Source organism: Poecilia mexicana, unplaced genomic scaffold, assembly GCF_051168715.1.
Source record: "Poecilia mexicana isolate PSO_F unplaced genomic scaffold, ASM5116871v1 scaffold_7, whole genome shotgun sequence".
In the NCBI taxonomy this organism is placed as follows: domain Eukaryota; kingdom Metazoa; phylum Chordata; class Actinopteri; order Cyprinodontiformes; family Poeciliidae; genus Poecilia; species Poecilia mexicana.
The window spans coordinates 15,366,488-15,383,544 of NW_028263376.1; the positions used below are offsets into that span (position 1 = coordinate 15,366,488).

A 17,057-nucleotide genomic window follows, 5' to 3' on the forward strand; every position below is an offset into this window, starting at 1 on the left:
AGTTGACACAAACATCTTAAATTTAGAGATGGCATCATAACAAATTGACGTATAAAAAGTCACGTCAACTTCCTGAGTCTAGACTTTAAGGCCAAGTTCTAAATAACTTTAGTTCTTTAGATATCACACCAACTTTAGCTCTGTGAAGTCATCGTCAGTAAAAACACATCTTTGCATGATATTGCCAGCTTCACCAGAGATGCATGAACATCTAGAGAATGTATCCACACAAAAAAGTTCCTAAAGGCTCACTGCTTAAGATTACATCAACATGGATCAAAATGACAGAGAAGTATTTTTATTACAACAGCAGAAAAATGACTAGAATACCAGAAGATTTACACCACCTCTCCAAATCTGATTAAAATCCCTTCAGACTGTGCCAGACCAGATCACTCTGATTAGACATGTTTGGCTTGATCTTTTTTTTTTTTTTTTTTTTTTTTTGATTAGAGTATTAATCTGATTATAAGAGACCCACAAGAACCCATCTAGTGATGTCATCATCCATAAACAGTTTACGTGTTGTACTTTTTGTAGAGTCACCGCTTTGGACTCTGCTGGGATTTTTCAGGCGTATTCATGGTCTAAAAATAGTCAAGTGGTGTTACGGTTTGTGGGTTTTATATCAACCCTCAGACTACAACTCTGTTCTTTAGTCATTCAGGTTAATCCAAGATGAGCCATCTTTAAATCCTCCACAATTAGCTAGCTAAAGAAAAACTATTCAGACCCCTGAGGCACAGGACTGAAGAACGGGGGGTTGTCGATGCTCAAAAACCACCAACGCAGCCTGTTGAATCCCCGTCTGCCCTGCCACCCCCCACCGCCAGAATTAATTAGGGGAGGCCATATATAAAAAGGGTGGACATCAATGGAGCTTTTACCCTGAAAGATTCAATGAAAACGGAGCTGCCATTGTTAAATCAAAGATAAGGGGGACTAAAGGCGTAAAAGACGAATAAACTGAGCGACCCTCCCTGCCTGAACTTAGCATCAACTCCTAGAGAATGATAAGCTCCAACTCCTCGAGGGGGTGTTTTAAATAAAGGTGACAAACAAAGGGAAACAATAGGACTTAAGATCAAATAAAAACTGAAGGCTTAGAAGTGTGACAAAAATAAAGAGTTACAACTAGAATGTACTAGTGATGTAGTTTGAAGTCCTGTACATCCTGAACCTTCTTCAGTTCTGAACAATCAAAACGATTAGGATGAGTTCCAACAGCTTCTCCAAGAGATTAGACAGCTAGATGTTGGGATTTCCCATGACAGGACTCTGGATGTAGAGAAGTGAAACATAAATGAAAGAGTGGAGGTCTCTTCTTCACTCATTGAAATCCACTCAGAGCAGCTGAAATATAGCCGTTCCCTCTGCAGTGTCAGTAAGGTACCCCCTTCCTGTTATTCTGCCGTCTGCTGCTTCCTGACTGAAACGCTCCCGGGGGTTCGGCCTGCCATCACCACCTCGTCCCCCTTCAATGTTTACATTTCCGGATGAGAAACCATATGAATTAAAAAAAAAAAAAAAAAGCTGTGACAAGCTTGTTTGTTATTTCTGAATGAACCTAAAACAAATTTCTTTCCACTGTATTTGATGAACAGATGCATCCACATTTCAGCCTTATTTAATGAGTACTGTGTTCATTTTATGGTTTTAGAGCTTCATTTTAGTATGTGAAAGGTAATTTTAATGAAATCCTGGACATTTTGTAAATGTTTTAAGAGTAAAATATAATTTGAAATAAAAACCAAACCAGCCCAAGCTGATCTGCTCATACAACTTTTAGAACTACAAAAAAAAAAGATTTTTCTACTTTCTCAATGACTTAAAAATTAAACTGACTTTGATTTTGCTATAAAGTTTAATCCAAGTAAAATCTTCTGAAAAGGATGAGTATATTTACACCTGCACAAAAGGCCCATAACATCGGGGAAAGCTCCGGTCTGGTTAAAAGAAAAAAGAAAAACTCCATTATCTACACCATTTTTGATGCCATGGCAACATGTTTTGAAGGATCAGGGTTCTTTCTAATGAAGAACAAAAAAACAAAAAAGTGGATTGGAAAATATGGCAGTACTTGAATATCTAACTTAAGCTTCATTTCTTAGTTTGGAGGCAAGTTAATCTGAATAATATTCTTTATAGATATGTATATCCTTGATTAGGAGCTTGGAATGGTTGAACACCATCATTGAGCCGCTTGTATTGCTAATATTTAAACAGACAGCATTAGCTTGTACTATTTCTGCAGCTAACATTTAATATTTTGCTCAGTTTCTTCTATCCATCTGCCACATGGGGAAAGCAGCTCCAAACAGCAATCTTGTGTTAACCAGGTATCGATTATGGATAAATTAGCTGAAACTAATGGGAAAAGGCACAATCTGGTCACCCAAGGTAGAACACACTAAGACAGGATTGCAGTATTGTAGAAAAGCGATTACAGGACATTCTGACATATACACCTGCCATCTGGAAAAAGACTCCGGACATGAAATATGGCTGAATTTCCAACTCTTGCTCAGATCCGACCAAGACGCATAACTCCAAAAATGGTTTTAAGGTGTTGTTGAGCTAGCTTACAGTATTCTTACAGTTGAAGCACGAGATGATGAAAGAGATTTTCCCAAATGACATAACAGATCATGGCTCACCCTTTGATTTGGAATCCAGTTTGCATACTGGCTTGGCTCCCATCACGGTTTCGTGACAGTAGCCTGATATAAAATGAGTCACTGGGTGAAAGTAATCAGTTTCTCTATTTGGTATGTCATGTTCATGTTAGCAGTGGAAAAAAATAGAGATCCAGGAAGAAGACCTCCCAGTTTTACCACACCAGACAGATCCTTGTGGTGTGTCTATACAAGAATGAGCTGCTGTAGCCTGTAGCAGTGGCAGGGATCCACATCTGCACTGGAGAAAAATGTTCAGATAAACATTTTTAGCATCAGTAAAACCTAAGGAAGAAATGTTTAGCTTTCATAGGAATAAATCTGGCTTAGAAGAGTTTATATACAAGTGAGTAACAAGTGGGATACAGGAACACATTAAATACGCCAAAGCTGCGATTCTGGTTGAATCCATGCGTTAATCTTTTCATGGTGGTTAAAAGAGGGCAGCCAAAAAGGTTGGTCTGAAATTTCTCAACCAACCAACAGTGGTACACTTACAGTAAAGCTCAAAAGCATTGATATTAAAGCAACTGAACGATTTTTATGAGAAAGACCAGTCTAACATGTTTCCACTATTATTTTGATGAGGTCCTCCAAGTCCCTGAGGTTGGAAGGTCTAATTGCCATTAACCTAATCTTTAGCTCTTCCACAGATTCCCCATCAGATTCAAATCAGCACTCTGGCTGGACCATTTCAAACCATTAATATTACTTCGCGTCAGCAGAAACCTGTTGGTAAAATTAAATGATTACTTTAAACTTGGCAAGGTTATGAATAATTTGGGTCACAGCTGTTACTGAGATCAGCAGACTGTGATTACCAAAAGATTTGAACTATTTTTATACTGTTTGACCTTTGCAACCCCACAGGCGACGCATATTCAAATCAGGATTAACAAAAAGGTTATTTCCATAATAACCCTCAGAAAAGTTTAATAGCCACCAGATTCTCCCACTGAGGGGCTAACTGGGCAGTAATTTTTCTTTCAAATGTTACTTGCTCTCATTTCCCAATATCATAATTGTGAATAAAAAAATAACCATAAATGTGTATAAATTTGGAAATATCACAACTACTACCTTTCATTCCCTGCAGGAAGTCATACCATAAACCACCTACTTAAATATGCAGTGTTTTCACATTCAGACAAGTTAACTCTGCAGTTTAAGGAGCTCTGTTTTGTTTTTAATGTAAGGGAGTACAGGAATTAAACTTGATTTAAAACTGCTTAAAAACAAAGGCAAATTTACCCTAGTAGATGTTGCTCTAATGAACAGTTTTATGTCACAGGACTAACACAGAATCCATGTCAATTTGTCATTTCATCTGCACATTCTGTAAACAAGCCCGATTCCCAGTCAACATGTATTAGTTGGCTCCAGATGGATTTTAATCAACCTAGATTTGTCTAAAATAGACTAAGGCTCACAGTGGCTTATAATTTAGGTCTCATCTGTGTTGACTAAATACAACCTGTATTACTCTATCCTACTGCTAATTAAAGGCAACTCTGTTTATGTTGACTGTCCTAAAGTCTTAATCTGACAAAATATCAATATTAAAGCACCACAGTCCAATTATAGAAACAGAGCGCGAGGTGTATAAGGAAAAATACAACGTCATGGTCGATTGTACTGGGCAGTAGATCTGAAAGGTCTGTATAAACTTGTTCACTCTTAATCTAACAGCTATATGAAGAAATGTTGAAAAACGCCATGCAGACTCATCTTTACCTCAATGAGAAAAATACTTCCTATTTTGACAGTGAAGATCAGTAAGATAAAGTGACATATTTAATCTCTAAATAAATGCAAAGTTTCCAGATTGCAATGTTCATTATCAGTGTTTCCATTATTGTAAAAAGGTGCAGAATTTTCCATTAAGTTCACAAGTTACAGATTTGTAAAAATCTGTTAATGGATTTTGGTACAAAATAGAAGTCACAAAAATGAAAAGATGCATGTTGAACCACAAGGTGGTTAAGACTTGAGAGCGCAAAACACATCAAGCAATGATAATGATTCTGTATCCTCTCAAAAAATGTTTGAGTGGATTTTGTTTATCAGCAGGACTGATGAGACTCCTCTCTCTGCATTCAGGATATTGCTGAATGAGAAGAATAGGACATGCAGACAATCAGAAAAAAACAAGATGTGAAGCACCAAAATCCATCTCCCAGTATAACTACACTGGGAGATAGTGTAGTTATACAAAATCTATCTTTTACACTGGGAGATAGATTTTGGCGCTTAACATCTTGTCTGCTCTTGGGGATTAGCTGCTGTATTCCCACTTAAAAGTCATTGGTTACTTTCCAGACATTAAGTATGTGGACAGGTAATCTCTTCAAAGAGGTCAGGAGCAACTGAATCTCAGTAAACTGTTTGGCACCTAAAACAATCCATCTCTGCCAGGATACAGCAACCAACACACTAAATTCCTGAACCTCTGACAAATACAGAAAGAGGGGCATCATGTTTACTTTGCAGCTTCAGCATGTCCCCGTCAGTTTTAGCAAGGCAGACTTGTCAAATGAAAAGATCTGGAACAGACACTGGAAGCACCTTGGGGCAGACATGGTTGCCTAGTGTGTGGAGGTTGTCTAATAAAGTGGAAAATTAACTAAGTCTGAACCAGCACAGTGTTAAAAGAGAGGGAAATTAAAATCCATCTCAAGCATTATTAGTAATTTTGTTGAAAAAAAAAAAATCCATGATAACTGAAGTGCCAACAGTATCCAATTAGCGTAAACCTGCTTTAAAACTGCAAGTTGCAAGTCAGTTTATATTAAACAACTGACTGCTGTCCAAGCAGAAAGCCTGACTAAAAAGCTAATATTATCTTGGTATGTTTTGTTTTTCCTTGACTTCAAGTCTGCATAGGGAAAGGACAATGTTAAAAATTGGAAGAAGAATATAATCAGACATTAAATAAAATATTTATACATTTTCAAAGTAATTCAGTTATTTTGGTCTAGATGTATTTCCATAGCCTTCTCAGTGTTTCTGTGACTCAACAGAACCTTTTCACCCAAGATAAATATAAATCTTTCTTGGAATCCTCCAATGATTTTTCGGCAGAAACTGCACTGAAATGCACTGAGGATGACCAGAAAGCTAAACAGCTGACTAACACGTTCCCTCATCCTTCCTTTCTTCACGACATCCCTTTGCCTCCAGCTGTTTGGAATAAGGAAGGGCCCATTGCCATAGTGACCCACACCTTTTTTCGAGTTATCCTGTCTGGTCCTGTTAAAGCTGTGGCTTTCAGAACCAGTGAGTAAAGCTAGGAGGTAATGAGCTCCACTATGTGTGAGTCTTGAATCAGAAAACAAGTCCACACCTGCCCTGAACGACAACCAGTGTAATCTGAAATCATTCCCAACGCAAATCAGGACTAAGCTTAATTTTTCTGACACCCGATTTGAAGGATGTCACCATTGGACCTTCTGAAAAAGTGTTAGTCACTTCTAAGCGCTGGGTTGTGATATGGAGGAAGACACCTGGGAAGATTTCACTAAACTATGATGCAGGTGAACTCATCAAGGTTACAGCCAGTCATGCTGTGACTAGAAGACACAGAGTGCTGTTGGGAGCTAATATATGTTTTAAGGAGACTCCAGGCAGGCCTGTCTGGAAACAAAAGGGTTTAAATGGACTGGCCTGAGAATCTGCGTCTGCCTGTGTGCAGCTGCCAAGGCGCCGACATTTCAAAGGGAGCTTTTGGAAAACTTAAAAAACTAAAAAAAGAAGAATATAAAAGTTTTTTTTTTTTTCCCCCTTTCATTTTCTGAGTAAAAATTCTTCCATGTGTTTAAATCTGTTCAGCGGGTGGAATGGGTGAAAGTCGAGGGATATTTATGTCCTTTACTCGAGTCAAGCCAAGGTTGACTAAGGGAGTTCATGAAAAGAGTAAACAGCAGAGTGCGTCCTGTAGGTCAGGATTGTCATGACATCGCCCCCTGCTGTTTAAAGCTCGATACAGACGGCACACGTGAAAGCTGGTATCTAAAAACTTGGACCATTGCACAACGGAAATGATTTTTCATCAACTGGAAACAAAACTAATCTGACTCAACATTTACTACACCTTATCAAAGTAACTGAATCTCAAACATTTTATGAAGTTGTGACATAATGTAATATCCCTTAGATGAGACCACTATGGGGTCACCCTGTTGAATGCAGGCGTAAAACAGGAAAAACTCAGATCATCAAGATAAATGATTTTTTTTTAAAAAGTGTTGTTTTACTCAGGGTTTTCCCTTCTGCTTTTATAACTTACGACAGAGGAACGTCATTGGTCTGCTGTCTTAACATTTTTAATAAACACTCCATCTTGTCAATGACATCCATCAAGTATATAGAGAAATATCTACAACTTTAAACAATGTTAATAGATTTTTTATCCACGTTTTTAGGGATATCCGTCACATTATACAAAAACAAAAAACTGCTCTGTAGAAGTTTTGTCTCGCTACTGATGTTGATGCCAACCTGACAAGAACAATACTGATAAGGTATTGTCGTATTGAGTAAATTATTATTGAAAAGTTCTTATATTTACTAATTGAAAAGCATGTCCCAGTGTTTCAAGTCTTGCATCTAAACAAAACATTTAAGATCAGAATTTGACTAAAAAATTACATTTCTAATATGGAAAAATGGTTTTAATGAAAAACAGGTTCGCTACCTGATAAACGTATACATAATGTAAACATATTTTCTAATTTTTTGAAGACGACTACAGCTCATGTTCTAACCATTTGTTTTGTCTTTATTTACTTTAGAGACCATCTTAAACAGGATTTAATTGGTGAATAATGCATTACTTTTTTGTGCTTTGTTCACCATTTATTAAAGGGAGGGTACAAAATAAAATCTGAGGTTTATATCATGTTATAACATCATCAAAAACATTCTTTGACTGTAACTTGGACTCAATCGTGAATACTGATCTTGTAATCTTTGAATCTCCCATGGCAACCAGTAGTCAATGTTTTTACCAAGCTTTTCAGGCACTTTTACATCATCTTACGCTACTGTGCTTCCTGCAATAACTTAAGTTGGAGGGTCTTAGCGGTGTCAATCCACATAGTGGATGTGATGCTGAATGCACCAATGGCATAAAAATAGCTCACAGTTACAGGAAAACAGTTTATCTGCAGTCATCGGCGTCTATGCTAAACAGCCTTCGAATTCATGACGGATTCTGCAGAAAGCAGATGCATTGTAGCAAGGGGGTGAGCGCCACGCAGACAGGCTTGATTGACAGCACTAAGGCCTTCCTCCTGGCTCTGATTGGTTGTTTAGCACTGGATTGTCTCATACTATATTGTCACTACATAGTGACAGTTTTAACAAATATGTAGAAAAATATTTTTTATAAAAGTTACATAATGTAGGTCAGAAAGCCAAAATAGTCGGCGGCTAATCTTAAATAAAAATATGCACATCTGTCCCTCTGTGCTGGTCTGCTTTGCTTTTTCTTTTACATATTTCTCGCTCTTTTCTTAAATCTCTAAAGTCTGTATGTGCTGTAATCTTGTGAAAGCAAAGTAAAATTCCTTGCTTGTTTGCACAAACTCGGCCAATAAAACCTATTTTAATAGTTTTATACTGGCCATGGTCTGAACAAGAAAACAAATCTTTTCCAAGCACAGAGTAGACTGGAAAGCTATTGAAAATTATTGTTTTGAGTACCCAAATCTAGTTATAATTGGGTGATAATTGCCAACAAGAAAAATGGTCTCCACTATCTACCAGCAGATAGGAGAAGCACGATCGCAAATCACATCGCATTTTTTATTTATTTTTACTTATATATACTTATACTTATTTTTATTTATTTTTTTTAAATCAAGTGTCTCATTAAATAGTTTATGCCTAGATAAGAAAAGAAAAATGAGATAAATAGAGCAGACGGATGAGACGCCAGGAGTCCTGGAGGGAGGAAAAGTAGGGGAGTCTAACTGCCATCATACCGACTGATGAGATGCAGCGTTCACCGTTGGTCCCCTTCCCTCTGTCTGCAGTCAACACAGGGAAATGTCTTTCCTTAATCTCCTTACATAATAACATCCACCCTGACCCAGACCAAGGAGAATGTCCTGCATCTCATTCACAACTCTCCAAACAAATTTTAAAAAACAGGAGGGAATCTGTCAAGAGGGGAGGCTGGAGAATCTGAGGTGATTTCATCTTTCAGGAAACTACATTTTAGTGTCTCAGTAATGTGGAGAACAGAGAAACGGGCGGTTCAGACTGAGCACTTTGTTTTTTTTTTTCCTCCCCTTTTTATTATTCTTTGTTTCCATGGAGAGAAACTATATATAACCAGCTCTCTCCCTCTCCCAACAGGCTGTCTCAATTCAAAAATCTTTTCTTTGTCATCTTCCCTTCCCATTGTTCCCGCAAAGAAGACAGCAGGAGACAACATCTCGATTCAATGAGAAAATCCTCCCAATGCCCGGTCGTAATGGCAGGAGGGGGGGGACGTCCAGGCGGACCAGACAAACCAAAACAACCCAGACTGACGGACAAACCAGACACTACGGCGATTTCCCCTGGCCTTCTGGCCCGTCTCCCATTTTCAGGAACCAGTGGCTTCAAAGGAATAATTCATTTCACAGTCTGGTGGCCAGACACAGAGCCCCAAGACTTGCACCCCTTCAAACACCTGAAAGAACAAAAGCAGCGTTGGGACTCTGCTTCACCTTTTTCACTGCTGATACGACACACAGCGAAGAGGCCAAATCACATCTGCCTACATCCATCTTTTCCTACCCGAACCCCTAATCAGTGTCCGATCCAAACCAAAACAAGTTTTGCCATTCCAGTCTGGTTCAGTGCAGACTTGAATGGAGTCATGGAAAAGTTATGGCATGATTTTAAAAAGCTGGTCATTACTTTGTCAATTTTTAATCAAGGAAACCACTAATTATAAAAGCAGTGTGCAACAATTACAGAAAATATGCAACAATTACCGACATCTAGTGGTAAAGTGGGAGATTGCTATCATCTAAACTATCATTCATCAACTACCCAGAACTTATCAGTAGACAGATGTGAAGTTACACTAACTAAATGTGTGCATAAGCTGTTTCTGCTGCCAAAAGCTTTACTCAACAATGAATGAATATGTGTAGTTAATCTTAATAAAGGAGATTAAAATTTACTGCAACTTTTTTCCCCTTCATTTGTCATGTAGCTATTGTAAGTTATTTTTGTCAGTCGACTCCTTCAGATTATTCTTTGTATTGTATTTCCAGCAGTGAAAACATCTTCAAATATTTGCCTCCCTGCTCCTTCAAAGATTTACTCCATGTTTGCTTTTCTTGGCACACTTAAACATCTAACACTCAAAAACACAAAATCTCACCAAGATTGGTCTGATTGAGGTAAAGCAAAAACTAATTTTACAAACAACTCCTTAGCAATATGTAGGACCTTGTTTTAATTCAATAATTCCTTTATATTTATGAAAAAGTACTTGTTCCATTGGCAGATTATTTCACTTATGGGAAAAATATATTGTTATTGTGAAATAATGTGCTAATGGAGGAAGTACTTTTTCATCAATATTAAATAATTACTGACTTAAAACACAGATTTCAAATAGTAAAAGCAAGCACCATCAGTTTAGTGATTATTCTGAAGGATCATTTGTACCACTTCTAATGTATTCATGTAACATGGCTGGTCACTTGAGGAAGTAAGTAGCCATGTTGATGTTTACCTGCATGACAATGGCCAGAAATGGTATTATGGATGGCAGCAAAAGGTGTTTTCACTTTGAAACGGAAACAATGACCAAAAATTAGTTTTTGGTCAAGGCCTGAAAGCCTGGGATGTCATGAACTGATTAATGCATAAAGAATTTAACTGTTAATTTTTATTTCTTAAACCTAACATATACATGTCTCATCTGCCGTTAGCAGTACTGCTTACCTTTTTTCTCAGTTTCCACTGTGTTAAAGAGCTAGTTGACAGATTTGGTTCATTTGCAAGTGTCACAACTTCAAACCGTAGCTAAATTGCAAACCAGTTACTCAGTAATTACAGAATACAACACACCATTAGTCATCAAATTAAATCTCTAAACTTACTTCTGCTGCCCAGAATCTGCCCAGAATCAACACAAACAGGTGTGTTGCCTCAGTTAAGTCTGAGGCCATAGCATGACATTTGCATGACGCCGATAAAAAAATAAATAAATAAATACTTTTAAACTGTCCAAACTGCAACCTGATTCAATCCCCTGAAGACAGCCGCTGGCTCCAGACTTCTTGAATCACTAAGACGTTCTCTTACATTGACAAAGTGCTGCAGTTTGTCTGTGTTTGAAGAGAGACGGACCAAAGATGCAGTCTACATTACATACATCAAAGTCAACGAATTTCCCACTCCATCTCAAATCTTGATGCCAAAAATGCCACAGCATCCAAGTGAAAGGTGTATGGCAAACTTCTCACTGCCATGCAAATACGTTTGGTAGATTTATGTAGTTTAAATTTAGTAATCTTACCTTAGAGGCTCTTCGGTGGTCAGGACACTCAGGGTACTGACAAACCACCCAGTCTTCCTCCTGGACTGGTTTATCATCTGAAAGAGAACACATGGGTCACTCTGACATTTCTTTATGAATAAAGACACATTAAAATCAGCCACCCAGCAGCCTTAACTTCCACCAACACACCTTTCTTGGTAGGGATGTAAGAATACATTGCTAAGTTTAAGACTAAAAGTGCGTGTGTGTTTATTCGACAGTGAAGTGAGTAGAGAAAAAACGGAGAGCGGTTGTAAGCGCAAGAAAGTCATCGGTTAGTCGGACAGGCCATGTGTGTAAAAGCAGAAGAAATTGGCTAAAGAGATCTATTGATGGAAAGGTAAACAGAAGGAAAAAGGATGGGATTTTTTTTGGAAGAACATCAAAGAGAAATGATGACTAAAGAGACAGGAAGCAAAAAAAGTAAATGAGAGGAAGGCCGGTCTGCTTATTGTAGGAAAGTGCCCTCATCATGGGGGAGCTTGCCGCTTTCAACTGCACGACAACAAATCACCATTGTCAAATAAACCCCCAACATCGATTTGACTGGCTGTATTGAGGCCACGATAAAAGGCAGTGTTTACATCTGTGCCTTCGACACGTACACAAAAGATAACAATGTCATAACAGAGACCGTGAGTGCACCGGTATTTATTGGTCCGCCAAATGAGCAAAACATAACAGGGGGAAAGGAGAAAGGAAGGGCAGGAAAGTGAAGTAGAGATTGGCAGTAAAGGTGCCATTTGCAAAAGTTCTCAAATTTCCAAAAATTACGACAAAAACCCTTCCGGTGTGCCAAGACGGCTGGTCATTGCAATATGAGTGGTGGAATAGCAGTAGATCTTCTGTAATGGAGATGGAGCGCTATGAGAAAATGAAGTCATTTTGTGGCTGTTCTTTAAGGCCAAAAACAACAATAATACATCGGCAAGAAGGAAATGGTCAAAAATCTGTACTGCTGCAAACGGAAAATGTCACCTTTAGTCATGCAGTCAGATTTAACAGCCCTTGTAGGTCAGGGGAAAATAGAAAAACGCTGTAATTGGTGCATATCTTTCAATCCTTGGCCTCCCCACAAGAACGGGTCAGCCGGCCTACATGTTAACATGCTAAATAACAGTAAAAACAAGACTAAGTAATAATGATTGATGTGAAAATACAGCATACGAGTTAACTTCTAATACAAATCCACTGAAACTTTTTTGTACACTCTTCAACCAGTCCAACCATTGCCCCATTCTCAGTGCTCACTTTCACAAAACAAAAAATTTATTTTGTTACCACAAAGGTCAGTGTAATCTATTTAGATTTTATATGATTATGCGCAGAGTGTGACGTGTTTTTTGTCTTTTTTATTTTGACAAATTTTGTCGAGTACGGCAGTGAGATTAGATGAAATGCATCTAAAAACAGTTTTACGTATTTCAAGACTCTCAGCAATGATTGTACTAGAGTTACGCATTTGGAATATTTTCTCCATTTTCACTATCCTTTTAAAAAAAAATTATAAAGAAAAGGACAGATGAAAAATAAAATAGCACTTTTTTAAACAGACTAGAGTGAAACAAATGCTTTAGTAATGAGGCATATGCCCTGACCGTTGGACAAATACTTTTACTTGCACTGTTATACTAATATGGTAATGTTCAGACACTATTCAGTAAATTGAATTAAAACATCCTTAAAGAAGATGAATAGTGACAGGGAAGTTGTGCCCAGTAACCGTCATGTATCCAAGAGAATTCATCCTCATTTGACATGAGAGCCTGAACATCAGCCCATTAGACAATCACTGCAATCATGCAGCCTCGACCTAAACAGCAAGTCGGCCAAGCAGCAGATCTGGTCTCAGGTCCCTGCCAGTATATGAGCTAAAACCTTTCTTTGAACACCTTTCAGTAATCCAGCTGAAGCAGAGTCTATTTTGTCTGACTTCAACCACCTTCCGGGAAGAGGTGAGGGGGGGGAAATGTCTCTCCTGCGTCTCCTCTCTGCTGGAAGAAGGCCGAAATGCACTCTCAGTTATGACTACGGCCACTGCCAGAAGGCTTCAGGGATAATGGTTCCCTGTGGGTTTACAAAAGCAGCCGGCTGCAGAAGGAGCCTCCAGCTGAAGCGTTTCCCAAAGATCTAGACCCTTCAGCATCACAGCCAAACTTCACAGCTATGCACGAAACAAATGCTATTTGGCCTCACTGGTGACATATCGGATCACAGCGATCTGGAAAAGTTATCACCCTGACAGTGAAGTATAAATGTTCAGAGGCCATGCCATGTTTCAGATCAGCTCAAAACCTAACCATGGCGAGACGCAGAGGTTTCTCCTTTAATCTGAAATTTATGAACCACAAGAGCAAAAAAATAAAAAAATATCAGCTTGAGTGATGTTCTTAACTCAAAAATTCTAAGAATTTACCAACTCGAAGCTTTTTAGTTTTCCAATATTGTGTTATGTTAACATTGTAGAAATAAGAGCTGCATTCGATTTAGAATCACAACTGATATGTGCAATAATGCTTGGATGCCATATTTGGAATGCTTTTAATATTTCAGGTGCCATGCATTCAACATTTACTTGATATTTTGGTTACTTGTGTCTTATGTTTTACACCAGTTACTAGTGACCCATAGGGTGCCATTTGTAAAGCTACAGTCAAACATTAACAATAATTTGTGTTTAATCTGTAATAAGAGAAAAAAAATGGAGGGTTCATATTTTCATCCTGTTCATTTACTAAATATTTATTTTAGATCTAAATATTTGGTTGATAGACTGAATATTTAGCTTGCTAATTAAATATTTAGTTTGAAACAGGTATGAATTCATCACAGTGAATTAATACCATGATGAAAATATAGTTCAAAAAAAATTAATGCTCATTGTTTTCCATAAAAGCCTAAATAAATTCAAGGTTTCATAATATCATGCAGCTGTAGTAGAGCTCCACCATTGCATTGCTCTGATGAGCAGTATCAGCCTCAAGTAAAGACAAATCTTATCCAAAAGCATTTTATAAAAAAATGACAATTATTTAATGCATGGAAGACACCAACTAAATGCTCTATGCAATCCCACTTTTAAAAAAATAGCATCCAAGACTTGGAGATACAGATCAAGACATTGTTTATACATTTTTTGACTTAATTTGAGCTATTATGAAGATCTACATTAAAACAGGAGCTTTTTCATCCAAGTTTTGTCAAAAAAGAAAAAAAAAAAACAATGAATATACGACACCTACAAACAGATCAAGTCAGAATCAAACTTCGTTTTGGAGCCTGAATTTAAAAAATATACATTTTACACTAACGGTTTTTGCAACATGAGTTGTTGGAAAAAAAAAAAAATTATGAAATATTGAATTTTTAAAGACAGCAATAATTAAAGTAACATTTTAAATCCAATCTCAGAATACATTTTAATAAGCATGTTAGTGAACACACTATTCAATACTGTTGTAAGAAAGCAATCCCCACAACCAAGCTCTGCTTTTGATGTAAAAAAAAAAAAAAAAAATCAATTTCTTGATAATTCAACTTTAGGTTTGTCTAATTTAATAGAAGACAGAGTTCAAGGCAGTTTATTTTATAATAACCAGAGTTGTAAATGATACTCCTAAATAAGCTTTCCCACCCTAAGAGCTAACCTTCCCTCAACCCTCTCCTGATTACGGGTTTCATTGTAAAACACAGCTCTATCTGCTGAACCTCCATCTTCTCTCTTACTTGTTCATATCTTGCTGACTCTCTGACTTTCTCTCTCTGATGAACTGGAATCCCTGAACTCAGCAGTGCTGATTAAGCCGAAAAAGCAAACACAAGCACACACAGCGCACGAACACACGTGACGGTGGACAATGAGTCTGCACACTAAAGAGACGGTTGTGTGTCGCGTCCGCACAGCCCCTGTGCTGGCCTGCTTCAGCTCGACGAAACACTGCCCGGGGGAAAGATCCTTTAGGTGCCCATAAATAAGCCAGAGCAGTCAAGGCCAGCTTAAATCAACCACGTTGAGCGTATCGGTTTCCATTTCCATTCTTTGCATTCTCTTAACTCAAAATTCTTCCTTCAATTTAGGGATTAGATTGCATCCTACAAAGGCAAATCATAAGTTTAAATCTTCAGTGAGATCTGAAATTTTAATAACAAATGTTCTACAGCTACAAGCAAAAACACCTTATATCAAAAACATATTTAGAAATATTGAAATAAATGTCCTTGGGCTGCAGGAAATGAGACATTTTACAGTAAATCCTAAATAATAAAAGCTTATTAATTAGGGAAAAGATTACGCAATGAGGCAAAAGAAAGTCAAGAAAAGTCATTAAAGTCATCCCTGCAGCATGTTCTTTCTGGTTTTACTGTGATATCCTACATGAAGTATGTCTGGAGTCCAGGGTTTGCAGCTTCATTGCTTTTTAAACATCACATTTGCCAACTGTGCACTGCCCAAAATCTGTTATTACTGTGACTCACTCAGGAAAACTGAGCCCACAGCGGTTCCTGTGCTGCACTGTGGAGCCTGTTAGCTCCTGTGATGAGAATATGAGATGAAATACTGAAGTTTTACATTTCATCTCAACAAGATCTTTTCCAACTGCTCTGCTTACGCTGCGTTTAAATTTGTATGCAAATTTTGTGGAAAAAAAAACAACTTTGAAGATAAGAATTTGATGAATCTGACAACTAAATACAATTAAATTAAGGGTGGAGTGAGAGAGAAAAAGAACTATGAAGCTTTACAACATGCACACAGTTGTCTGCAAACTCATATTAGACATGTTGGAAGATGTTCACTTTGATAATTCACATTTCATTTTCCTGGGAATGTCCTGCAGAACTGCATAATAAGCAGTGCGCACCATTTTGTTTACCAAATGAATCTGGGTTTTCCCCAACAGTCCAAGTATTTTTCACCCTTTATAATGGTTTTTACTGTGCGGGAACGACTGTATTGGATGTTGCCGCTTTCTGTCTGTATGATGTCAGTTGTACATGCCAAGACAGCTGTCAATGTCTGTAGAGATTCATATAATTCATTTTTCCAAGTCAACTCAATCATTTGTTGGGGTAAAACTATCAGAGCCAAAGACTTAAATAGGCTAAGCGGCCTGTTAAAGAAGGCTGGTTCTGTTCCTATTGACTGTTCTGGATCATCTGTAGATTATTGTGCAAAGATACATATTTCAGAAAACTCAAGAAAAATCACAGACAACCCTGAGCATCTTAACAAGATCATTAAACAACAGGGAGTCTGCAGCCAAAAGCTTCATCAGAATTAATGCAGCACTCCGCTACAGCAGATCTTTTCTGCCTATTTACAATTTGAGCGCAACGTCGTGCTCATCTGACAGCGGCCCACTAAAACAACCTTGGTGTGTGCCATCTCCTGTGAAGGTTATCCAAAAACAGACAGTAGGGAGCCTAAAACCACTCTTCTTTAGTTGATTTCACTGAAAAAAAGAAAATGCCCCCACCATTGTGTAGGATTCCATACATGAGAAAACAATGTGATCCAGTGACATACTGGTAGTTGTATCAATCAATCAATCAAATTTTATTTGTATAGCACATTTCAGCAGCAAGGCATTTCAAAGTGCTTTACATAATTAAAATAAAAACATCATGTGACATTGAATAAACAGAAAGAGATTTTGAAAAAAAAAAAAAGATTAAAAAAGATAAAAACATTAAAACCCGTGCCCCTTTTAGGACTTCAGTGTTTAACTGGGACTCTAACCCAGTAGTAGAAGAAAGTTGTGAGTTACATCACCCTTTTTTCCCCCTTATGATTAATACATTTGAACACCCTTTCAAAAATATGGCAAATTAAA

At 37.7% G+C, this 17,057-nt stretch overlaps 1 protein-coding gene across 1 annotated transcript in view; it reads right to left on the reverse strand.

Annotated features, from left to right (window-relative positions):
• Positions 1-17,057, reverse strand: part of plekhg5b (pleckstrin homology domain containing, family G (with RhoGef domain) member 5b) — an 80,363-nt gene that overhangs the window by 45,868 nt on the left and 17,438 nt on the right. Inside the window, exon 2 of the mRNA XM_088007141.1 lies at positions 11,203-11,279. Within this exon, the coding sequence (XP_087863267.1) occupies positions 11,203-11,279 (77 nt within the window). The remainder of the gene's footprint in view (positions 1-11,202; positions 11,280-17,057) is intronic.